Consider the following 25,530-nt stretch of genomic DNA (forward strand, 5'->3'; position numbering starts at 1 on the left):
ATATCACACAAGCTGATGCTTTAGTTTTATTTCCATTTTCCGATTTCCCTAATTTTCTCTTCCTTGTTCTTGTTTATTGTGCTATTACTCTTTGCTTCTTGGTGGCTGGAGGAAGTTAAGAAGCTATATTGATTTTTAAGAAAAAAAGTAATGGAATGGGAGACAGAAGGGTGATTTCAATCAGTCCACTTCTCCAAGTGGAGATCAGTATTAAAAACCTATCTCCAACATTTTAGTAGTCCAGTTCAGGGCGGAAGTTCCTACAGATCAGAGCTCCTGAGCAATATCTGAATTGCTGGGGAAGCTGGAAATAAAATGTACAATCACATGTAAAAAGTAGTTGGACTAGTGAACATGATGATCCAAGTGCAGCACACAAAGAAAAAACATTGTTTCAGTCAGAGGGGGCAGTCAGAGTGGTTCCAGCCTCACTCCCTATGCTTACCCAATGTAATTCTAGCATCCACAATACCTATACTACACTGTACTAGCGTGACAGTGTGGTTGTCTGCTTTGAAGGGGGCAGGTTCCTTACTAGAAAGCAAGACATATCACAATGTATTTACAGCTGTACAGCTACTCTGGGTGATGTCAACCTACCACATCCAAGAGTGACTGCAGCTGCCCACAGAGTAGCTGCAGTGCTACTGCCATTGTTTACAAGCTCAAAAGAAGTGATACCTATCAGCAGACTCTCCCGTACAAGCTCCAGCTTACACCATGGGTCTGGTCCCATCCAGACTCGTCCTTCCTCTCTGGATGATTCTGATGTGATCTGACCACCCCATCCCTCCTCTCTCCCCTATAAGCAGGGCATCTCTAAAGGCCTCTAGTAAAGACATCTAGTAAATGCTTTAAAACTTGCAAAATCCCTACACCATTAGCTTCCTGTGATATTCTGTACTAGTAGCACCCTGGAACCTCCATATTCACCTTGATGATATGTTTATATGTTTTGTACAAAATATACCTTCTGAGGTATCATTTTAAAAGTCTTGATCTGTTGAACATAAATATCCCAGGTTTCAGAGTAACAGCCGTGTTAGTCTGTATTCGCAAACAGAAAAGGAGTACTTGTGGCACCTTAGAGACTAACCAATTTATTTGAGCATAAGCTTTCGTGAGCTACAGCTCACTTCATCGGATATCCCATTGGATTGTATGTACAGCCATTGTATGAGCAGTGTTGTTACTGGAATATGTTGTCAGGCTGGGAACACCCAAAACCAACCTTTCAGTTACAACAAAGGAGTAGCCATCAGTAGCCATACAGTGTTAATAGCTCATCAACACCTATAAAGAAAAGAATCCACCATCCCAGAGACTCCTTAGAGAAATCATGTACGAAATAGAGACTGCTTGACCAATGGGAAGTGCCTGATCCCATCAAAACAGCAAGGATCTTTCCAGCAAGCTGGAAGAAAATTTAAAAAAAAAAAAAAGAGGGGAAATGACATCATCTCTTGGTCTCTCTTCGCCCCTGCCCATGTCAACAGCTGGAAGCTCATCTGGAAGACAAAGGCTTTGAACTGGAGAAGTTTGGTCCCAGGCTAGAAAGAGAGTCCAGTCTGTGTATAGAGGAACTGTAACCTGGTTGTATCATCTGTCAGGGTGAGAAAAGCTGTTTGATTCAACTCTTGCTTAGACTAAAAGTTTAGGATTAAGGTAACTATCTCTGACCTTTATGCCTACCATTTAAAATCCTTAAAATCTATCTTTCTATAGTTAATAAACTCATTTTGATGTTTTATCCTTACCAGTGGAGTTGTCTAAAGTGCTTGGGAAATCTGCTCAGGTTACAAAGGCTAGTGTATGTCCACTTTTCCACAAAGAAGTGGCAAACTAGGCAATGAACTTGCACTGGCGAGGGTTCTGACCCAGTGCAAGATGGTACAGTTCTGGGATGCAAGGGTGGGGAGCTGGAAGGAATTGGCTGGAGCCTCCCTATTGATAGTTCATGAGTGGCCGGGAGATCATGTATCACAGGTATGTCCCTGCCTGTGGATGTCTGTGTAAGTTCAGTGCTTATTAGATGTTTGTAGCTTGACATCAGCATCAAAATGTGAGGGATACCTCAGGTTGCTGGGTTCAGAGAGGCTCAGCAGTTCCACAGGCCAGGCTGCACACTGGGAACCCTGTCACACTTCCCTACTCTAAAGGTTTTAAAACTAAAGTAATTAAAATAAGTGTGATTAATTGCCAACATTCCATGGTTTGAAAAATATTTATAAACTGCTTGAATTCTCGTTTGCTGATCACTTTTTATAAAAAATTTCAGGTGCAGATTAGTCTTTATAGACCATCTGCAGCTTTTTAAAATATCTTGGGATTAGTGTCACACACACACACACACACACACACAGATAACTTCATCCCAATTAAAACGTTTTAGCAGAGCAATAAGACAACTAAAGGGAATGTTGCAATTGTTATAGGCAGGAGGCTTTGCCCGAGCCTGAAAAAATGGCCTGGGATATCTAATTGTGTTGTACCTAATTGCTTAATGAAGTAATTTGAATTGTTACAAGGACATTCCTCAATCCTAAATCTATCGGAAACATGCAGAACAGATGCAATAAAAAGTCCACTGAAAGGTGGTTGAAAAAAATGGGGAGCTTTTCCTGAGCAATCCAATCTGTGCAAGTTTAGTGGCGCTACTTTGATTTTAACATGTACGGCAAATCTTTTAAATTCTTGTATAAAATGGGATTTGCCAAGGTTAATGTCCATAATTAGCATAAAATGGAGAGATATAAGTAGAAACTGGAGCAAACCCTTATTGTATCAGTGGCAAAACAAAAAACCACCATCTTTAATGAAAGCAGAATGAGGCTCAAAAAGTTGCATTAAAACAATAAAGCACCCCTAATAGTAACCCTTGTAGCAAGTCAACAGCTATGGGATGAAGGATAGCCACAAGAAAAGGTGAAAGTTTTGACAGCCCTACAGACAGCATAGTATGACCGTGACTGTTCTCAACTCAGTTTGCAAAATTTGTTGTGACTTGAGTTACCTGTCCCTACACCAAAACAGTTTAATTGCTATTCTGAAACATTAGGAAAGTCGTCTCTCTGATGTCGGTAATGGAGACAACACACATAAGTTTCCACAGCAAACTGCCGAGCTTGCAGAAGTCCATTAGGCCACAGGATAGGAGGGACTTCAACGGATCAATAGCTATGATAACAAAGGTATAGTCACTGTATTTTTAGTGCAAAAATAGGATGCTTCATTTAGTGGTTTACACGTTTCGGTTCAGGATAAAACCCTGAATCTGAGTCTAGTTTCTTTGTCTTTTTAATAATAAAATTGATAGATAATTCCATATGCTGAGTAGAGCAGAGAAAAAGGATGAAGATTCGAAACTGCTTACACATAGGGCAACCCTATTTCCCAAAAGGAAAACAGGACACTGCATGGAACTAGCCTGAGCACCCCCCCGACCCTGATGCATGGGGCAGGCATGAGCTGCTTGCCCAACACCTCCCCCTTCCCGTCTGGGGCTGGCCCAAGCTGCTTGCTGGAGCACCCCGGCCACGCGAGGCTGGCATCACTGCTTGCCCGAGCTCCCCTCCCCACTCAAGCCTGGTGTCACTGCTCGCTCAAGCCCTGCCTGCCCTGTGTCCCACCCCCACCCCTGCACGAGGCTGGGGCTGGTGTCGCTGCAAGCTCTGCATGGGGCTGGCATTGCTGCTCACACTTTTTTGACAAAGGTGGGTATTTCTCCCATTTGCTCTTCCAAATTTGATCAGTTGGCAAGAGCAAACAGGAAAAATGCCCCACTTTTCCCAAAAAAGTCGGGATGGCTGGGACAGGGCTTATAAAAAAGACTGTCCTGGCCAAAACAGGACATGTGATCACCCCACTTATACATCCCATGGAAGGATTTTAGGATTCAAAATTTGGAAATAAATGTAAGGCAATGGAATGGACTTTGATATCAATTGAGTTGTTCAATTTAATTAAAACCACAAAGCCTTTAGAAACCTAAAGTTTTCAGAGAAGACTCTGTGACCATTACTGTATTACAGATAGGCCCGATTCTGAAGATCCACATCCATTATATGCTTGAATGAGCTCAGTATTTATTGTTCTTTCATATCATTAAAAGCTAAAAGGTTGAGAAAATGCATAATGTAAAGAAAGGTCAAATGATAATCATGGTCTGAAATGCTGTTACAAGTATAAGTATAATAATTTTTTAGACTTCATGCTCCCTAGAGAGGAAGTTGTTCAAAACTGTTCACCTACAAAGGTTTATTTTGTGTTAAATATAGCTCAACAACCCTAAATGGTGGAATTAGACTGACCTTTCGCTCCTCTGCATCAGCAGTGGCTCTTTCCTGGCTCACTTTCTCGGTCTGAAGCCCTATCTTAGTAATCAAAGCTTCAGCATCTTGATTTCTCAGTTGTAGTTCTGCCTCTTGAGAGGCTAGTTTGGATTTCAGGTCTTCTACCTGCAGTGCAACAGAGAAGAAATTTTTTGGAGTAGCCATTAATCAGGCACAGTTCTGGAACAAGTACACTTCCTGAAGGGGGATGTATAACACTTGGATATAACTTGTACTTTAGCTTTGTTTTCAGTTCCATTTCAAAGCAAAATAGTATCCATCCTTTATTTTTCATCTTCACTTGTTATGATTTGTTTCCATACTACAGCCCCATTTCTGTAGCTCAGGGGAGAACTTTGTTGCTTTCTAAATGAACTAACAAAATTATACAAAACAATCAAACCACAACCGCCAAAACCTCAGCCCCTCCTCTGATGGGCACAAACCGTGATCTGTCCAGTTTATGAGAGACCAAGGTTGTTCTTGAAACGAGATGTCTAAGCAGCTCAACAAGGTGCTGCAAGCCCTGACGAAGATGCAACTGTATAAACACCAGCAACAGGACATGTTGCAAAATGCTCATTAATCGCTCTGAAAAGCCTTTCATAGATAATTTTAATGGAGATTTGCCGAAGGGTTTACATAAAAAAAAAAAAATCAGGTTTTGTTTAACAAAGGCTACCTGTTTGTTGAAAGAGCAGTTTATTGCCTGACATGCTAGTCACCCACATCAAAATATTCAACAACAGTATTTTTCCATGCATAATGGAAGTGCTTAAAATATATATTCTTCTTATTCTTCTTTGGTTTTTCTTACTCATTCAAGCACTTTATCTGGTTGTTGGTCATGATATGATTCTGTATCAAATCAGAAGAGATACACTATAACCTGATACGGACAGGTGCCAAGTCAGTAGTAGTGGCTTTAAACCTCAAAGCCAGCAGAAGATCTGAGGGCTGTTCTGTTTGTTTGCTGGAAAAGGTTAAGATGAAATGCTGAAGGCCCCCCCCCCCCCCCCCCCCCCCAAAAAAAATTATTACACAACCTCTCCCCACCTTTGCCTCTGTTAGAACCCTGGGAATCTTCCCACTTAACCCTCTTGAGGCATTGTTTCATGAGCACCATGTGATATCCTAAAGCTGACTGTTAATACAGTAATAAAAGGCTTTTATGTTGGCTGTTTACTTTTTTCACATCCCTCAGCTTGAACAATAGGAATAAAGTTCCCCCCCCCCCCCGGTTCTCATGCACTAGCACAAAGTTGCAATGCTATGCAAACACTGCAACTGAATGTTCTTTCTAGATCTATAAACACAGAGACTTCTTAGTTTTAGCAAACAAATTGCCAGCCATGAGCGTGTGTCTGAGGCTGAAAAGGGAAAAGAGGATCCAAAGAGCTTTTCCCCTCCTGGTATCCCTGTGCAGAGACGAGTTACAGTTTGGTGGGGAGCACAGGCACTGTTTACAGCTAGCTAGCTTAGCCTCCTAAAAAGAGACAGGAAGAAATGATGGCATGGCTTCACCCCTCTAACCCTCCCTTTCCCATCAGCCAGCCAGCTGTCACAGACAGGAGACGTCTGTACCTTCTCCTACGGTGGCCCTGCTGCTACTGCACTCTGAGCCTCTCAAAATTTCTTCTGGGGCCCTTCTCACCCCTCCAGGGTAGGCTCTGACTTTGAGCCACAATCTAGCTCAAATGTTAAGATAGTAACTCATTTCCTTGACAGTCATCTACACATACTTGGAGCTTGAAAGGCACTACATAAAATAAAATCCAGTTTCAAAGACCTAGTACAGCACTGAACTGGCAGTGCCAGAACTCAGCAGCCTACTGAAAAGGTGCAGAGACGTTTCAATATAAGATTACTAATATTGCCACGGTCAGATTGAAAAAAAAAATGCATTCCTTAGAGGAGAGAGAGAGACAAGAGTATGTCTTTCCTCATATGTGATAATTTACCTGAGAAGCTGTTGTTTTTAACTTCTGAATGCCATTCACCAGATGTTCCATGCGCTTGGACATCTCCTTGTATTTCTTCTCCAGCAGGACCTTATAAAGTGAGATTTGCTCCAGGAAACTTTTTGGAGTGGTATAATTGTACCGCCTCTCGTTCTGATAATATTTTTCACTCATCTCATTGACACTGGTGTGAGCATAGGCCATAAAAAGGCAAATGGAATCCTGAACCCATGGCTGAAAACATCCAAGGAACAAAAACAAATTTAAATGACAGGGCAAAGGAATATTTCAAAGATTAAATACAGTTATACACCTCAGAAGCAGTTACACAACTAAGGAAGGATTGCCAGCAATAGTAATTTTCAAACTCCATTTCAAAAGCATAACCCTTTCAGTGCACTAAACAAAGTATTCAAATAATCAAACTGAGTCTCCCCAACTTTTTACAATTTAGAATAATTCTCACAGTACTCACAAGACTTTCATTGCCACAGCAGTTGAGTGCTATGCATCATTTCACCATATATTTGAGACTACACCCCTTCTCCCTGAGGCCTCGTCCCACACTGTGCCTTCTCTGTGAGCCCCTGCCTTCGTGCCACCCTTTCTTCCTGAGGCCCCGCTGCTGCATACCTCTTCTCCTCCAAGACCCCATCCCCCACTTGCTCCCCTTCTCCCGTCGCTCGTCCTTACAGCCGGTAAAAAGTGATGAGGCCATGGCCCCCTGTTCCAGCATCCCTGATTTGAGTTATTTTTAAAAAACACCAACAGAAGGCTAAAAATGTTAAGATCTATAATTAATCACCATTGTACTATTAAGTAGAGTTAATGTGCTAGGAATTTGATATTTCACTTCTGGAACTCTTGATTGAAAAATAGCATTCAGGTCAAGTAAAAAATGTGCATGATGGTCTTGCTCTGATTCCACTGATCCCCACAGACTCCCACATATGTCATAATCCCCAATCCAGTTCCTACTTGAAGTCAATTGGCAATACCGCCATTGACTTCAAAAGAACAGGACTGCACCCAATCTAATGCCATTTGAAGTCAAAGGGAGTCTACTGACTTCGATGAGTATTGGGTCAGGCATTTAATCCATTACTTAGTGTATGTCAGGGGTTCTCAAACTTCATTGCACCGTGACCCCCTTTGGGCAATAAAAATTACTACGTGACCCTGGGGGGGGGAGAGGGAGGGACTGAAGCCTGACTCAGCTCAAACCCCCAGTGCGGGGGAGGGGGGTGTCAAGGTTCCTTCTGAACTCTGGGGTACAGATGTGGGGACCTGCATGAAAGACCCCCTAAGCTTATTCTTACCAGCTTAGGTTAAAAACTTCCCCAAGGTACAAACTTTGCCTTGTCCTTGAACCGTATGCTGCCACCACCAAGTGTGTTAAACAAAGAACAGGGAAAGAGCCCGCTGGGAGACGTCTTCCCCCAAAATATACTCCCAAGCCCTACACCCCCTTTCCTGAGGAAGGCTTGATAAAAATCCTCACCAATTTGTACAGGTGAACACGGACCCAAACCCTTGGATCTTAAGAACAATGAAAAATCAATCAGGTTCTTAAAAGAAGAATTTTAATTAAAGAAAAGGTAAAAGAATCACCTCTGTAAAATCCAGATGGTAAATACCTTACAGGGTAATCAGATTAAAAAAACATAGAGAATCCCTCTAGGCAAAACCTTAAGTTACAAAAAGACACAAAAACAGGAATATACATTCCACCCAGCACAGCTTATTTTACCAGCCATTAAACAAAAGGAAATCTAATGCATTTCTAGCTAAATTACTTACTAACTAGCAGAAGTACTGAGACTGCATTCCTGATCTTTTCCCGGCACAGACAGACAAACCCTTTGAAAGTATCTTGTCTCCTCATTGGTCATTTTGGTCAGGTGCCAGGGAGGTTATCTTAGCTTCTTAACCCTTTACAGGTGAAAGGGTTTTGCCTCTGGCCAGGAGGGATTTTATAGCACTGTATACAGAAAGGTGGTTACCCTTCCCTTTTTTTTTATGACAGGGGCAAAGCCAAAGCCCAAGGACTTCAGCCCCAGGCAGGGGGCCTGTAACCTGAGTCCTGATGCCCAGGGCTGAAGCTCTCGGGCTTTGGTCCCGGGAACGTCTAAGCTAGCCCTGGCGACCCCATTAAAATGGGGTTACGATGCACTTTGCGGTCCTGACCCACAGTTTGAGAGCCACTGATGTATGTATATTGTACTCACCAATGGAGCATTTCTTCATAACTTCTTTCCTATAGTTTTAATTTGACAATCCTACTTTATGATTCTTTAGAATGTATAACCTCTTCCAATATACTACATGGTAATCAAAACAGGCAAAGCATATTTAAAGCTCTTGAAAGGGATAATATTTACTCACGTAGTCCCATGCCAAGCACAAAACATGGACAAAAGTGAAACTCCATCTTTATCCACTTAGCTTGAGTTAAATGGAGAGGATGGGAAGGGACAGGACAAGGAGCGTTCTAAGCGCAGGTCTTTAAATTATTTTCATTCCAAAATTCCCAGCAGATAAGATATGCCACCCTGGGGCTTTGATCTGGAGCACTATTTACGGAATAAAGCTTGGAATGAAAAGCTAATTTTCCATGAGAAATGTTTTGGGCTTTTTATTAAAAATATACAAGTCTAAGAAAATTAGAGTCACTAGCATATATACATATATATTCTGTAGAACTTGGAGCTTGGGAAAATACTTCTTGGGTTAAACTTTTTTTTCCATTTTGTCCTCTCTGACTTCTAATGTACTTAACTTTATAATCTGTGGAGTCACATCTCCCTCATTTTAATGATTATTTATTGCATTCTGTACAAGACGAACCCAGTTCAATTAATCAAGGGAAGCCTAAAAATCAATTAATATGAATTAAATGAGCTACACCAACTCTTAGGAAAGACACACATAATTTACCAAAGCATTGTCAATAATGCTTAGAGATCTTTTGGAAAATTGCTCGTGAGTGGTTGCTGATGCAGTTAAACGTTTCAAACCTACATCATTAATATTACAATCAGGTTGGTGTAGACAGACTTACAATTTTTCTTAGTGAGAAACCTCATTATATTTTATGGCTTTAAAAGCTAGCTTTAAAAAAAACAGCTTCACCTGTGATTGCAATAACAGAAATCGGAAGCAGGAACCAAACACAGAACGATTGCATACATGGAAAGTTGAAATAAATTGCCTTTAAAACAATAAATTAGAGTCTCCACATCCTTTGTTGGAGCCAAGGTAGCACAACCCAGCTAATATAAAATACAATACAGAAATCTGTTTCTTAAAGCAAGGAAATGAACAAAAATATTTTATGCACATTTGGACACAAGCAGAAATCTGTTTCAGTCTTTTACTTTTAAATGTCTATTATACACAGAAACACTGCAGTACAGATATCCATCCTAGCCAAGGGCAACCTTCTTACAGAGTAACTGGCCGCTACCCAATCATGATGCTTATGAGAGGTCTCTACTCAACAGTCCTGAAAAGCACTCTTTAACAACAGTTTCATTTGTAAATCAGTGAGGGAGGAAGTGGGTTCCGGTAGAGCTGCAAGTGGCCTGAGACAACTTGTCTCAATGGGGCAAAATAACTATTGTTATCAAGCTTAACAAAATGGCACAGCATGGGAGATATGCCGAGCCAGAGAGCAGCTGGTTGTAATTCACACTGTTTTTCAGAAAACTCTAATCGTTCCCGAACAGACCTCTTTGATGATTGGTCTTCCCTGCATTTTCAATTTGTCACTTTCTCTTATGATAAGGTCAGCAGTGACAGCACTTCCTGACATTAACAGCTGTGGCTTTTAAAAGGGTCATTGTGGAACTACTAATTGCAGTAATTTCATTAGCATAAATTATTTATTCTGCCATTCATTTATCTCTCTCCTTTTTTTAATGCTACATTGCATTTTTCAGTATAAGCCCATTCAGAGATGTAGGCAAAGAAAATTATTATCGCTAGTTTGGCCTTCTTTACGTAAAACTAGTTGACACTTTCAATTTTTTATTTAACTGCTGATCACTGGGAAGTATAAAATAGCAACAAGCCAATAACCAAGATTACCAAGTTCTGAATCAAGAATATTCAATATTCCTAAAGAGAATGTGTGTGTGTGGGGGGGGGGGGGGAGTTTGTACTAATATGTAACAAAATACAAAGGCAAAGTCTTTTTTTTTTTTTTTTTTTTTTTTTTTTTTTTTACTTCCGATGCACCAAGGAAATCACTTTATTTTAGATCTCAGCATACTGGCTTTTGTGCATGCAAGAGCTCAGACAATCCTGTATCCGCTCTGGGTCACTACTGGAGTTAAGACGACTTTTATCTGAATAAGGAAGGCTATTTATTGCTTTTCTCAGGATCTAAACTAGTCATTACCAAACCAGCTATTTACCTTCTGACTACAGATCTCAGCTTTCGCTAACAAGTTCCGTTAGCTGAAAATGCACTAAGCAACAGCAGAAATGACTGATGCAACTGAACCTCTTGATTGTGTAATTTAGGCAGTTATCAAAACAAGGAGGGAAACCTACCCATTGTTAGAACTGGAAGCCAGGAAGGGATGATATTTCAAGCTGCCATTATGTCATATTATGCTGGATTTCACTGTATCTTATGCAAGGGGTAGAATGACAAATTTTCTTAAACGAAGTGCAGAGTTTAGTACCAAGCTTCCAGCACTGTAGTGGAAGAGAGCATAGCAGAAGAACTTCAAAGGAGTGGGAAGGGTTTTTTTGTTTTTTGTTGTTTGAATCATAGAATCTCAGGGTAGGAAGGGACCTCAGGAGGTCATCTAGTCCAACCCCCTGCTCAAAGCAGGACCAATCCCCAATTTTTGCCCCAGATCCTTAAATGGCCCCCTCAAGGATTGAACTCATGACCACGGGTTTAGCAGGCCAATGCTCAAACCACTGAGCCATCCCTCCCCCAAAAAAGGATGGGAAAGAGGTTAATTGTGGAGCCCCTCATTTTATGTTTCCAGTTGATACATGAAAATACAGTTGGTTGTGGGATCTGGAGATTACGTAGCATACTAAGATTAGACAGATGGGCCAATACCTCAGAGAACACACTTTACAATCATTATTTCAGCCCCAACCAAAGTTGAATAATGGAGAGTTAACCCTATACACCCAATATATGGCATTTAAATCTCAGCATCTCTACTTGGGGTTCTCCCTTTTTGCCAAGCTGTGTTAATGTTTATCAATTTGAGTTTTTGCTGTAAAACATTTAAAAAACCCCACCAGAACCAACTTGACTTCTACTCTCATGCTCTACATTTCCTCCCCAGTCTCTCTCAATTTGAAGCTCCTTTTCTCTTCCTCACTACACCACACTATGGCCAGTACCCTTCCAGAAAGACTCCTACAGCTGGAAAGGATGCTGTTGAGTAAAGCAAGTCACTTTCTTTTCTCAGCTTCACACTTTGTTCATTGATTCATAGTTTAAGGCCAGAGGGATCATTAGGTCATCTACTCTGAGTTGCTGTATATCGCAGGCCATTAAGTTTCACCCAGATACCCATCATTGAGCCACTAACTTGTTTAGGCTTTACTCAAACGTATTTTCCAGAAAGACACCCAGTCTTGATTTGAAGACATCCACCAAATGCCCTTGGTAGTTTTTTCCAATGGTTCATCACCTTCACTGTTAAAAACATGTGCCTGATTTACAATTTAAACTTGTCTGCTTCAGCTTCCAGCCATTGGATCTTGTTATACCTTTCTCCACCTGATTAAAGAGCCCTACAGTACCAGTATTTTTTCTTAATGAGAATAATTATAACACTGTAAATCAAGATGCCTCTCAATCTTCTTTTTGATAAACAAAACAGATTGATCTCCTTAAGTCTCTCACTTTTAGGCATTTTCTCCAGCCCTGGAATCCTTTTTGTGGCTCTTTTCTGCACCCTCTCTAATATTTCAACATCCTTTTAAAAATGTGATCAGAATTGTATGCAGTATTCCACTATTGATCTCACCAGTGCCATATGCAGAGGCGAGGCAAACACCGCCCCCCGTCCCCCGGTCTCTACTCCCCTGTTTATACATGCAAGGATCACATTAGCCTGTTTTGCCATAGTATCCCACTGGGAGCTCATGTTCAGTTGCTTTTCTATTATGATCCCTCAATTATTTTCATAGTCACAGCTTTCCATAATAAAGGTCCCCTTCATTCTGTATAACTTTGTATTTGGTTGTATTACAGTTTTTGTTTGTATGGGTCCAGTTTACCGAGTGATCCAGATTGCTCTGCATTTCTGCCCTGTTCTCATCATCATTTACCACTCCACTGATCTTCACATATTTTATTTTGTGTCTCTTCTGGGTATTTCTAGCCCTCGTACAGGAAATAAGAAGAGAAAGAACTGAGTGCAGGTCTGGTGAAATCCTGCTGCTAGGATCAGTCAAATAGCTGAGTTTTTTTAACACAATTCAAAAATAAAGCAAAAAGGAGTTTACTGAAAATTGATGTGGGTTTTGCAGAAGAGCCATTGTAAATCCTCTGTTAGTCCAAATGAAGTTCTTTGATTAGACTTTCAGTCCCACTGAACATGGTGATATGCAATAACCATTGCCTAGTTGCATCCAGAGATTCTAGTAACCGATGAGAATGAAGCTTTGGGATGTTGCCAGTCCTTCCCCCGACCCAGTCCCAAAATACAGTGTTAGACTTTTTAAACAATAGGTATAAAATCCTGGCCCAATTTGCCTTTGGTTTCAAACTCCTATGGGCTCCAGTGGGGCCAGGATTTCATTCTAGAGGTGGGGAGAAAGCTGGTTTTCTCTCTTCACCTGTAGATGCTGCCTAAATGCTGAACCCTAAACCAACCACAAAATCCAATTACTCTCCATTGGCCTGAATTTCTTCTGTTTCATTTCACCACAAGAGAGCTGGCATTAAATTCAGAGGTTTATTTTTAAAGGGGTCACTCAGCTGTACTATTTTATTTGTAGTGATTTTTTTCTTTTAAAGCACAGTTTCAAAACCTGCCTCAAACTCAAACCTCTTGTAGTTACTGCGGTTTTCTTAAAACACAGGTTTGGGACAATTAAAAGTTGAGTGTAGGTTAAACCAATAACCAAGTGCTTAACTGTAGATCTGGCATTCATCTTCCCAAATTACTGGATGACATGATCATAATACATGCCAACAGTTTGGACACAGGTGAACTGTGGCTAACAAGCCTCCTCTGATAAGAGGCAATAAAAGGATATCTAAATATCTAAAATGAAGCAAATTGAACTGCCCATGAAACACAGCAGTGCTACAAATGAAAAAAGGAAAAACCCACCCACATAAATCCCTTTCAGCTGACAGAGGCGGCCAGATACCAGCTAAGGGTCTCTCTGTTCTTCAGGGTAATCCTCTCTCACCCTACTTCCCTAATACATCTCTGCCGCCCTCCTAGCCCTCCCTTTGCTCCTCATTCCTCTCTGATCATTCCCCCTTCACACTTTCTACTACTTCTCAGCTGCCCTCTTTGCTATGCTACTCACCTCACCTGCCTTTCTGATTCATCTCTGCTCTCTTCTGTCTCCTTTAGTTTTTTTTTCTTTCAAAAAGACAGCTGTTATAGCTGCTCTGTCCTTCTCTGTTCCAGGTCCACCCTACCCCCTTCCACTCCCACCTCCCTTGCCTGTCTTTTTATACTTTGTTTTACCATGTTAGTCTTCTAATTGGCTTCACTTACCCACTGACATTATCTGGACTGTCTCAGCCATCAATTGCTACTCTGAGAAGAGAGAGTGCTGAGACAGAGTCCTAAAATAAATGTCTGATGATGAAGATAAAACATCAAATTATTTTGTCTATTGGGTCAACTGCCATTTATTTCATTATTAGGCTGAACAGGAAAAATATTTCTTAGGGACAGTTATCCACTCATTTGTGCCTCTGTACAGAAGAGAATCACATATGCACATATCCTTCTGTTAATGACTTATTTCCAGATGTCCAAAGCAGGTACTTTATACCATGTAAAAACATTATTCTTAGCAAAGGGTCTGTTAATATTAAATGCCTAAACTGAGATGACCCATGTTGTGTTCTTAATGGTGTGGATTTCAATTTATTAAGGAAGTGATCAAAATTTGTATTCATTCAAATCAAAATAAATGTGTTTAACCTTTAGACAAAAGGAAGTGCATCATAAACATGCTCTCTCTTCTGCACATTATCCTCATTTCTCCTTTAAACTAAACAGGAATGTGTAAGTTGATAAAACAGCAAATTATATATATATATATTCAGGTGCCCTACCACCAAAATCTCTTTAAGTACCTTACAAGGCAAGGTTGGGCTGTTTTTATCAAAAACAGTAAGGATTTCTAAGTCTCTCTCTCTCTTGCTCTCAGAATCCTATAGGAGGCATCAGTATACCACTGTAGAGCGGGCTACAGCAAACAGTGATGTGAGACACTGAGATAAGAAGTGAAGCAAGTCTCTCCATAGCCAGTAGATGTCATTGGTCACGCTTCATATCACAACTTGCCTGGCACTGATCACTGTCAATGGCACAAGAGGTAAAGGACACAAAATAGCTCTGCTACCAGGATGTAAAGATCACCAAAGAGGGCCCTCCATCCCTTCTTTACTTTATTCTTTAATGATTCTGTATTTTTTCTTTATGAATGGAGCACAAATGCTGCTGTCTCCTTCACATTAAAATTTTATTGCCTATTCAGGCTTTTCAACTAACTAATAACTAAAGTCTATCACAGAAATCAGATGTTTATCAGTAACAGAAAATATATTAATCCAGCACAAAATTTGTTGTCTCTTTTCCCAAAGTTCCAGTCCTTATTGCATCTAACTGGTGGCATCAAGTTCTGCAAGCTCTTTTCTAAGAGGTATCTTACCTGTTGCCACCACCAGACCTTCAGTTGCAGGTTTTGCCATCCCCACAGCATTCAGTTGCCTGGAAACTCTCCCTATGGAGTTTCTCCTTAATGCCAGGGGATAGCTGACTTGAGATGCTAGGCTCTTCATCTGCACTCCTGAAATCCTGTGCTTCAGGTCTTTACAAATCCCTTACATCACTAGACGGACCCAGGAAAATGGAAGTACTGTCCCCTGAAAGTCAGAGTTTCTACACACTAATTGCCACTGAACCAAAACCAACAATGTCCTGACATCTTTTTTGCTTATAAATGAAACTGTATCAGCACCCTTTCTGCATTAAATTTCCACACACATTAGATTCTAACTTTTAAAAACAGCCACATGTGGGGGAGCGAGGGGCTAATGAACCAACTTCTCACATCTGGAGATCAGAGTTCAAATTGGCATGTAGCTCATTAGTGAAAATAGTAGTCTACATCACAAAGCCACCGCACAAGCTGGTATCAGACCCTTGGCAGTCTCTGACCAAAGGAGGTTGAATACCATAATAGTAAATCATATATTAAAGTCAGGATCCAGCCACCAATGCATATAGAAGCTGGCACACCAGCCTCTGCTGAGAGTCCCTCTCCTTCAGAGCCACCAAATTCACTTACACACTACTTTAGAAAAACAACTCAGAACCTGCCATTGTGAAAAGGGAGAGGATCCATGGTCTTCCCAAAATCCTGGGATGCAAAATTCACAGAGGAATATTTTCAGAGTTGTTGAAAGAGATTAAACATCTTTTCTGGATTAATGTGAACTATATAGGAGCAAGCACTGTAATATCAGGAACTGGATTATCTACGCTTTCACATCAGTTTCTGCCATCAGCATCCGTAACGATGCCAGCTGCCTGATCAGATATACACCCTCACATCCCTATCAGGCTGAAAGAGGGACAGAAACAAAACACCCTTGAAAGAAGGAGGTCAATGTCCTTTAAAAGTCTTTTAATGAGTAGCTTTCTCCTTTCTCCATACTACCCCCAAGACAATATGGGAGAAAAAACACAATTGGAAAAATGCTGTCAGGCTGTTTAAAAGCCCATCACAGGAGCTATGTTTGGGCTTTTTTTACACACTGAAAGCCTAAAAGGAAACATATTGTCATGGGATTTTTTGGGGTGGGTCAAGTTTCAGACTCCAGTGTAAGGGGAGGAAATAACTCTGTCCCCAGGTTTTAAACTGCTGGCTGCATTGTGCGCGTAGCTGCTGGGAAGATTTCAACCTGTCCAGAACTTCAGTGGATGGAAAACATTTAGCTCTGCTGAGGTAACAATCTGGGTTGTAGACTGCAAATGTTTGGGGACCCCATCTATTACTGTGCTAGTGAACACCTCTCATTATACTGACAGGGTTAAATCTACCCCATGGCCCGGGGCAATCCCATGTCTGTGGGATCTCCAAAAGCCCAATATCCAGGGAAATTTTGGGGAAGATAAGCCATGCACTCTCAGCACTGTTTCCCTCCCCCTCCCCCTCCTATGACCCCATGTCATAGAAATGCAGTCAGTAGCTGGGGTAAGCTTTATAACCTTAAAAGACAATGAATATGCAAAAGGAATGAAAAAGGAAATTGTTTTTCCAGCTTATTCAATTATTGATCTTTCAGGGATCTGTGTTGCTTTCTCATCTGATTGACGAGCTTGAAACTCTGTACCTCAATCACCTCCGTCTCCTCAATGAACCTCCTGCTGACGGAGTACAGGGCCTCCTGCGGCCACTCATGAAACCAGTCAATAGCTGTGCAGTTAACTATGGCTGGGAACTTCCGAGCTCTAACTCTCAGCGTGGAACCAACTGGAGAGAAACACAAAATGATCTGCAGAGATGAGGAGGGAAAAGAGAGTAAAGAATTACATGGCAAGTTGAGGCGATTAAAGAAAGGAATGTAGTGAACCATGGCAATGAGCCATTGCAAGTGGGTTCACAACTGAAATTCCAATCAGCCTAGCAGCTAATGAACTTAGGCAAACTACAATTTTACCTGATGCAGATAAGTTTTACTCACTATATTGTATATTATACAAACAATGCCTGCCTGTCAGTTCTTTCCCTCCCTCCCCAAGCTAGTATCAGTTATTTAGCTTCATGTATATTAAACTCAGTAATGTGACTGTAAGATTTTGTCAACACAGAGACAGTTAGAGATAGACTGTTAGATTGGCTATGTAGGTTAAAGTAATATCTAATAATGTTTCAAAATCTCCCTGCGAGCTCAAAAGGCATCTGAAAAAAAGAAAAGGGCTCATAGTTTGTACATGCATTTTCAATGATTATTCTTTCTGGAAAGCAGAATACAGCTTCCACATCAGGGCTAAAACATCTAGGTAAAATATAAATAAATAAAAAAAAAATAGATAAAAAATTAAATAAAAAAAATAAACTAAATAATAACAACAATTAATACCACGATGAGACTATTTGTTGATATCAGTGTCTTGCAAAAGCTACTCCGGAGGAGCTGGTGGAGTGGATATTTACTCTACTTAACATCTTTTTAGAGCGTTATGTTTGATTTAAGATAATTAGCTGACTGTCAAGCATTGGATTGTCAAAAGTGAGAAGGAGTGTTTTTTTGCCCATTTCTACCCTCCTAGATGAGATGCATAGTTTCTCTTATTATTTAGGACTACTTCAAATCATGTGGTATCAACATCTGTTTGAGTAAGTATCTTAATACTATTAGTTCCAGTGGAAAAATACCCAAATAGTACTTTCACTAAAACGTCCAGAATTTATTATAATCATTCCTAATAACTGCAGAAGCCAGGACAGAGACTGGCGGAGCACTTTAGATAGATGATAGGTTTATTCTGCCTCTTTAGTCATCTGTCACTGCTGTTATAATTTATTCACAGAAAATTGTCAAGAAGCAAAGTGAGGCCAGCTGAAAAGGAAGAAAAGCAGAGAGATAAAGGAAGCTGGAGTGGGGGAAATATAGAGGGGTGAAATAAGAGAAGTCAAGGAAGAATTAAAAATAGAGGGGATTGGTCAGGAATAACATTTGGCAGGGATGGCAGACCCTTGGGAGAGGAGGGGAAAGAAAGACAAGTTGGGATGAATGGCTTCCCTACAAAAAATACCGAAGACTAGCTACTACAGAACAGTTTTCTATAAATTCTTCCGTGTGGGAGTAACCCATATGGACAGGTTTCAGAGTAACAGCCGTGTTAGTCTGTATTCGCAAAAAGAAAAGGAATACTTGTGGCACCTTAGAGACTAACCAATTTATTTGAGCATAAGCTTTCGTGAGTTACAGCATCCGATACAAGTGCATCCAATGAAGTGAGCTATAGCTCACGAAACCATATGGACAATTTGTTGCAATCAATCTGCACTTATGGGCAAAGGTGAATAAATTCCAGCAGTAATGACCCCAAACTACCATTCAAATAATGAAGATTATGCTCAGATTGTAAATTCTTTGGGGGCAAGGACGGTCTTTTTCTTATGGTTTCAGAGTAACAGCCGTGTTAGTCTGTATTCGTAAAAAGAAAAGGAGTACTTGTGGCACCTTAGAGACTAACCAGTTTATTTTATTTATTTATTTTATCAAATAAACTGGTTAGTCTCTAAGGTGCCACAAGTACTCCTTTTCTTTTTCTTATGCCGGTTTGCCATGCCTCATACAAGGAGACCCTCATCACTGACTGGCACCTCTACAGTCTGTTGCAACACCACCACCCATGTGGCTTTTGTCACTTTGCCGTTGGTCTGTTCTAGCTTTGAAGGGCTTGAAATCAGTGCATGGTTATGGGGATTTCCGCCCATGCTTCCACCCCTTTCTACCAATGTGACAAGGAAACTCTTGTTGAATTCACAATTAGTGGTGTAGGGGCAAAGTGGTGCTTCCTCCTGATGGTGCTGGCTCCAGAAGCAGGACTGTGTGATCACTGACAGCTTCACAGAACCGCTGGCACTGTTCTCAGAGGGAAACGCTACTGGCCAGAAGATTAGCATAAAGGGCACAATTTCAACAGTCCTTTTGGAAATCATTATGGAGATGGGGGGAGGAGGAGGAGAGAGTGAAAGACTGGCAGTGAGGGAGAAGAAAGTGATGGGAGAGGAGGAAAAAGAGAGATGAAGTAAAGAAGACAGACAACTGTCAACATGAAAATACCAGCTGAGTTAGTAAGATGGCAACTGGAGCTGTTACTGGGAAAAATCCTACATGTAAAGAACAAAATTAAGGCCCCAAATCCATGCATTTGGGATCATGGTCTCAGTTTTGCCCTGCACCCCTCATCATTTTTTATTCCATTTACCCCCTTTTATTTTACTCCTAATTAATTGTGGCTCACATGTAGCAATTCAATTTCCATCATGCTTGGCACAATGCTTCACTTCACTATAGCTATGATCTCGGTTTGTTTATTTCTTTGTGTGGCACGGGGGGGTGGGGCGGGGGAATGACTATTTCATATTATAATGGAGATTTGATTTGCTGTAGTCACTCTGTTTTCCCCAGTTGATCTAGTTTATATACAGACAGAGGGAACACCCCTCTCATATTTACCTCAGATTCCTCTACCCATAACTCACTTGTACATTTATCCTGGATAGCACTTGAGAATGTGTCAGCAATAATAAGCTTTGAACCAGAGTTGAGTGAACAAAAATAGGATACGAGGTTCTGTTAGAGAATCTCAAAAGTATGGCTGATTATCTGAACTTTTTCATGCCCCTTTTTCATGCCTCCTCTCCTCTGTGATCTTCAAATAAGTTCCCCTCTCCTCCATATAGCCCTCCTACTTTTCTGGAACCATGCAGTTCAATTATAACACCAAGTTGTATTTATTACACCTTTACACGTGTTCCCTTTCTATGTTGCAAAACTATGTTCCAGTCTCATGAAGCTGTTACTTCTTTCCCACTTAACTAAGGGTATGGCTACACTGCAAACGTAAGTCAACTTATGTTAGGTCGACTTACAGCTACTGCAGTAATTACCGCAGTGGTTCATGTCCACACTGCCCTTCTTCTGTCGGTGGTGTGTGTCCTCACTAGGAGTACTTCCACCAACTGAAGAGGGGCAGTGTTGGGGGCTGAGAACATGGGCTCTCAGCTACATGCACTGCTCCCCCCAGGAGCTGGTCTGCCCCCGGGCTCCCAGCTCCCCACCAGGCTGCCACAGGGCTCCCAGCTTCCATTCCCCACTGGGAGCCCAGAGGAGGAGCAGCCTGCTCCCCGCAGGCAGCATAGCAGCCACCGGGGTGGCTCTCAGCTCCCCACTCCATGTCAGGACTTGCAGCTCCCTGCTCCCCACCAGGAGCACAGCTGCCAATAGGGCTCTGGGTTCCCTTCCAGGAGCACACCTGCTGTTGGGGCTCTCAGCTCCCTGTTGAGTGGCTGCTACGTTCCCAGTGGGAAGCAGGGAGCTTCAATGCAGCCAGGCTCCCAGTGGGGAATGGGGAGCCAGGAGCCCGGGCAACAGCCTGGCTGGGACTGGGGAGCAGGCAGGCGCAGCTCTGCTCCAGGCGGGGAGCTGGGAGCCTCCGGGCTTTCTTGTCAATTTCACGGCTCTAGCATGGAGCCGTGAAATTGACAAAAATGACAACCAACAGCCAATGCAAGTAACCTGCCATGTCTACACGGACACCGCATCAACCTAACTACATCGACATAAGCCCTATGCCTCTTGTGGAGGTGGAGTTATTATGTCAGTGTAGTAGGGCATTTACATCGGCGGGAGCAAGTCCGTAGTTTGTACACTGACATAATTAGGTTAGCATAAGCTGCCTTATGTTGACCTAATGCTGTAATGTAGACCAAGCCTCTGTTCCTCACATTCATGCAGATTTCATACCCAGCTTTCTCAGTACCTTTGATGCAAGGACAATCAAAATCCAAAGTCTTGCACACACTGCTAAGCAGGAGCGACTCAGAATTTAACAGTTTCTCAGTCTTCTGTCCCAACTAGTAGTTTCTCTCCTTTCTAAATGTTAGGCACAATTACATTTATGGTATAATAATTACTTTTGATGACCTATTTAATTAAACCTGTGGAATTATTATTTATATTGCACTTTTGGGGTGCAGATGCTTTTCTACCTAAGCTTACTTGGCTTTTCCACCTCAAAATAGCTCACGAGTATCTACAAGGTACTGTACTTTTTATGCTTTCTTTTAACTTCCTCATAGCATATAAATTGTGGCTTTATTGAATTAGCTACACATCCCACCTGCTTTTCAGTCCTCACACACAGAACTTTTTGAGATTTTAAAATGTACATTCTAGTAACGTGTTCTTGCATTTGCTCTGATGTAGCCAACAAACTTCCACCAGTGCTTATTTTGGTGACCTGTAGGCAAGGGCCCCAGAATGCCAAAGCATTTCAGAGCTAATTTCTACAGCAAATGATGAAGATAACTAAGGAGACAGGAGGTGGGAAAAGTGAGGAATGAACAGTCATGGAGGAGAGGAGGGGAACTGGTTGAAGCAACAGTAACCTTAACAAAAGTTGTTAGTATTTATACCAGCATAAGCAGAATTGGTGTCAGCCCCATACTTTAATAGCAGCGTTGTTTTGAAGCTCCAAATAGAATAATTTTGTCGTTCTTATCCTGGCATTTTGTTTTTACTCTTGCATGTTTTGTCAAAAAAAGAGGGCCCAGATTTAATCTGAAGTCCAGATTCTACTCCCAGACCTAACTAAGGTACAACATAAGCAGTGATCACAAAGAAAACAGGGGCTTAATCTATAGCATTGATTTTAGTAAAACACTGAATAGTAAAGAGATGTTTTTACCTTCATTAAGCTTGAGGTTCAGGAATTGATTGAAATACTTAATGTATTCTCTTTTATATCGTATTAGTCTGTGTTTACACCACAAATCTGGGGAAAGGAGGTAGGGAGGAGGAGGAAGAGGAGGGTCACCCAGCAATAACCATAAGTACATACAGATATCTGCGAGTGTGTTAACTCATGAATTTTATGTCTCCTACAGAACAACAAAATCTCTAGTTCGCAGTCTTTGCGATGTGAATAGATACCCCCTGTTGTTGTCTCCAGAAATGGTAATTTGCACAGTGGGAGACCTGCAAAACGGTGGCAAGGTAAGAGGCATTTTGAAAGCAGGTTTTTAAAAAGGCCTTTTAAAAATAATGAAATCATAGGAGCAATCAGAGGGGTACAAAGGGAAGGGAAGGGAGAAGATAAAACTGAGGAGGAGATATACAGGAATTCACAGCTTTTTTCCTCCCTTCTTAAAAAAAAATTGCATATGAATTTGATATTCATGAGCCTGAGAGACTAACAACACTAACTAGAGCTAGATATCAAGTGGGCAGCTATTTTCCCCATTCAGCTCTGATGCACTTGAAGCCTGATGATCAAAAGTAGCAGAGAATGCAATTCATACCAGACCCTCCCTATGCTCCCAGAGACCAATATCCAATGTTCACCACAGTTCTGGGTTAAAGAAAAAATCACCAGTGGAGGACAGAAGTGATGGCAATAGAAGAGGAAGGCAGAAGACACAAAAAAGCAGCGGAGAGTAAGTGGATGTGAAGAGAGGTGAAAATTGGTTAGAGATCAGCTTAATCCCTGCAGTACAAGAATTTATATCCATTTCAATCCAAAACTGCTGCTTTTTTTTTAAACAGTTATAAAAGTGGATATTCTTGTTATCTGTATAGATGAGATGTAAAATTGAGGTGTGTGTGACCTTCAAGCCTTTAAAGATGCCATGACACTTTTCACAAGAGCAGAGTGGCGGGCTTCTGTTTTCCAGTTTCCAACATGGATAACTATGTTCTGTCTACATAACATTTCCCTGACACTAGGTTTCAATAGGATATGGCATTCTTCTTCACATCCTACCCTAAATTGCTTTGTAGTGTTGCTCTGTTAAACAGCTCCAACATTTTACCTATAAAACAACTGCATTATGATAGGGAGTGAAGGGGACTCTAAAGTGAAATTTTAATCACTAGTGCAAATGCTTACTGCAGTCATGATTTACACCAGTGCAGCTAATCAGTAGTTAGAGTCCCAGTATTGATAAGGCCTGTATCTAAATACACTTGCATATAATGTTACAGCCTAGTCCAGCTCCCAATAACTTCAAGACAGATTTAGGGAAGAATTAGGTCCATAGTTTGTAACCCGTTTGTACGTTACTTTGGGATCTTTCTGCATGAAAGCCACTATATAAATGTAAGCTCATTGTCAAAGGTGTTACCCATGTGGAAATGTGCATCTTTATGTATAGCATCCTGGATTCTAAACACACTCGATAGCATATTCAAATAATCCAATTTTCCATCACCAGCTGCTGGTTTCACAAAGTTTCTCTAGCATGTGATTTTCCTTACTTTTAGCTGTAGCCGTATTCTGTCCAAAAAGAATCTCCAACAATTTTCTCTGGTGTCAATCAGACCCAGGCTTCGGACTTCATTCCTAATTCCTGTAATAATGCCATCCATATCTTCATTGCTGAATAGATCTGGAACTTCTCCTGCATAACAGCATAAGGGGGACGGGGGCAGGGGAGAGAAGAAATCAGAAAAGTCCTAAAAAGCAAGAGTCCAAACTATTAACTAAAGTATGTTTTATATGATCTAGCAGCAGGGACTACCTTCTTGTCCTGTCTGTACAGACCCTAGCACAATGGGTTACTGGTCCATGACTGGGGATCCTAGGTGCTATGGGAATAAACAACAACAGCTAGTGCTACCCAGACATTTTTATCGAAAGAGAATTTTCTCTCAAGTGAAAAAAATTCTGTGTTTTACTTCTACAAACCATGAAGTACACTCATGGGTGTGCTGTCCTCTAAAACAGTAGCTCTCAACTTTTTCCAGACAGTTACCCCATGTTACAAGTGAAAAAGAGTTTCAGGACTCCGCTCAAGCTATAAAGAATGGGATGCTGGTCATAACCTGCCCTCGTCCTGTTTGTGACCTCCAAATTCAGAATCCGTACCCCAAAATATTAACAGAGCCCGATTCTCCTCTCTCTTACACTGGCAAAATCAGAATAAATGCATTTAAATCAGTGGAATTACACCAGTGTAAAATGACATCAGCGAAGAGAAGAATCAGGGGCATGAAGTCTACAATCTATGAATTACATGACCTTGTTATTAGCCTTCTCAAGGGGGCACTGATTCCTTAAGCAAACTAGGTATAATACTCAAGTTGGCTGGGTTTAAAATGGCTCCTTCTGAAGGATTCCCCCTGCAAACATCTCAAAGACAAATAATCTCTCTCTAAAGTTCACTGAAACCACAGATCGTTTGTCATTGGGGAAGATCTTTCAAGAAATGTGTTGGTCTAATCACCTGATGCCAACAAGTCATTAATCAGCACAAGAAAGCGCTCATCTGCAACATGGGCATCTGTCAGCAAAACCACAGTGGGCATGCTCTTGGCTCCAGTCTTGATGTACAAATTGGCAAGATCTACCTGTAAGGAAAAGAGGCAATCATTCATGGTTTGTTAAAGTGTTGATACAGTGGGGGGAAAGGCATGAAATGCATGTAATTGACAGCAATGCCTCGTTGCCTTTACAATTTATTTCCAGCTTTTTAGCTTGCCACATTGCATCCAAAGGGAAAAAAGCAGGTTATCTCCAGTTTTTGACATCTGATGACAAGAACAGTGGCTTTGACATGACCAAGTGGTGGTGATGAAAACAGGTTGCTAATCAATAAAAATTATCTCCTAATATAGTGAAAACTGATATTGTAACATCTCTGCCAAGTAACTCCCTCTCAAGAACAGTTTTAATTATGCTAATAATATCTAGGCATCACACAGAAAAGCCAGCTTAATCTTTTTGATTGGTTTTCTTATTGTATCTGTTGTACGCAGAATGCAAAGGGTTTTTTGTTTGTTTGTTTTGCTAGGAAGAGCATTGAAGGATTTCGCTGAGAGAGGAATGGGATGTTATTGTTGTTATTTGTATTGCGATAGCACCTAGGAGCCCCAGTTATGGATCTGGATCACACTGGGCTAAGCATTGTACAAATATGGAACAAATAATTTAGAAAAAGAGAAGACATCACCTGCATCTGAATTTGATTTCTTTTGTGATATAGATGATATACCATGCCAGTTGATATGCTCAGCCCGCCATGTGGTCCAGTGGTAGGGAGATCTTCTGGCTCTGACAGGGGTCAGCAGGTTCCTCTCCCCTCCTCAATCGTTTAGGGCAAAAGTTCATCTGCTGCTACATCTTAGGCTATGTCTACACTGCCACACAGCCCAAACTGTGAACTGCAGTTTACACCAAAATGCTATGCTGTAACTCCCCCCGTGTGGATGGTGCAGGCGTGAACTAAGGTTCCTAGTTCATCTTAACATCGTCGTCATC

At 41.2% G+C, this 25,530-nt stretch overlaps 1 protein-coding gene across 1 annotated transcript in view; it reads right to left on the reverse strand.

Moving 5' to 3' along the window:
* DNAH11 (dynein axonemal heavy chain 11) overlaps positions 1-25,530 on the reverse strand; it is a 277,792-nt gene that overhangs the window by 93,807 nt on the left and 158,455 nt on the right. Inside the window, exons 53-57 of the mRNA XM_037890566.2 lie at positions 24,497-24,620; positions 23,529-23,671; positions 16,869-17,030; positions 6,293-6,526; positions 4,311-4,457 (exon numbers count right to left, since the gene is read on the reverse strand). Of these exons, the coding sequence (XP_037746494.1) occupies positions 4,311-4,457; positions 6,293-6,526; positions 16,869-17,030; positions 23,529-23,671; positions 24,497-24,620 (810 nt within the window). The remainder of the gene's footprint in view (positions 1-4,310; positions 4,458-6,292; positions 6,527-16,868; positions 17,031-23,528; positions 23,672-24,496; positions 24,621-25,530) is intronic.

This window comes from Chelonia mydas, chromosome 2 (genome assembly GCF_015237465.2).
Source record: "Chelonia mydas isolate rCheMyd1 chromosome 2, rCheMyd1.pri.v2, whole genome shotgun sequence".
NCBI classification, from domain to species: Eukaryota; Metazoa; Chordata; order Testudines; family Cheloniidae; genus Chelonia; species Chelonia mydas.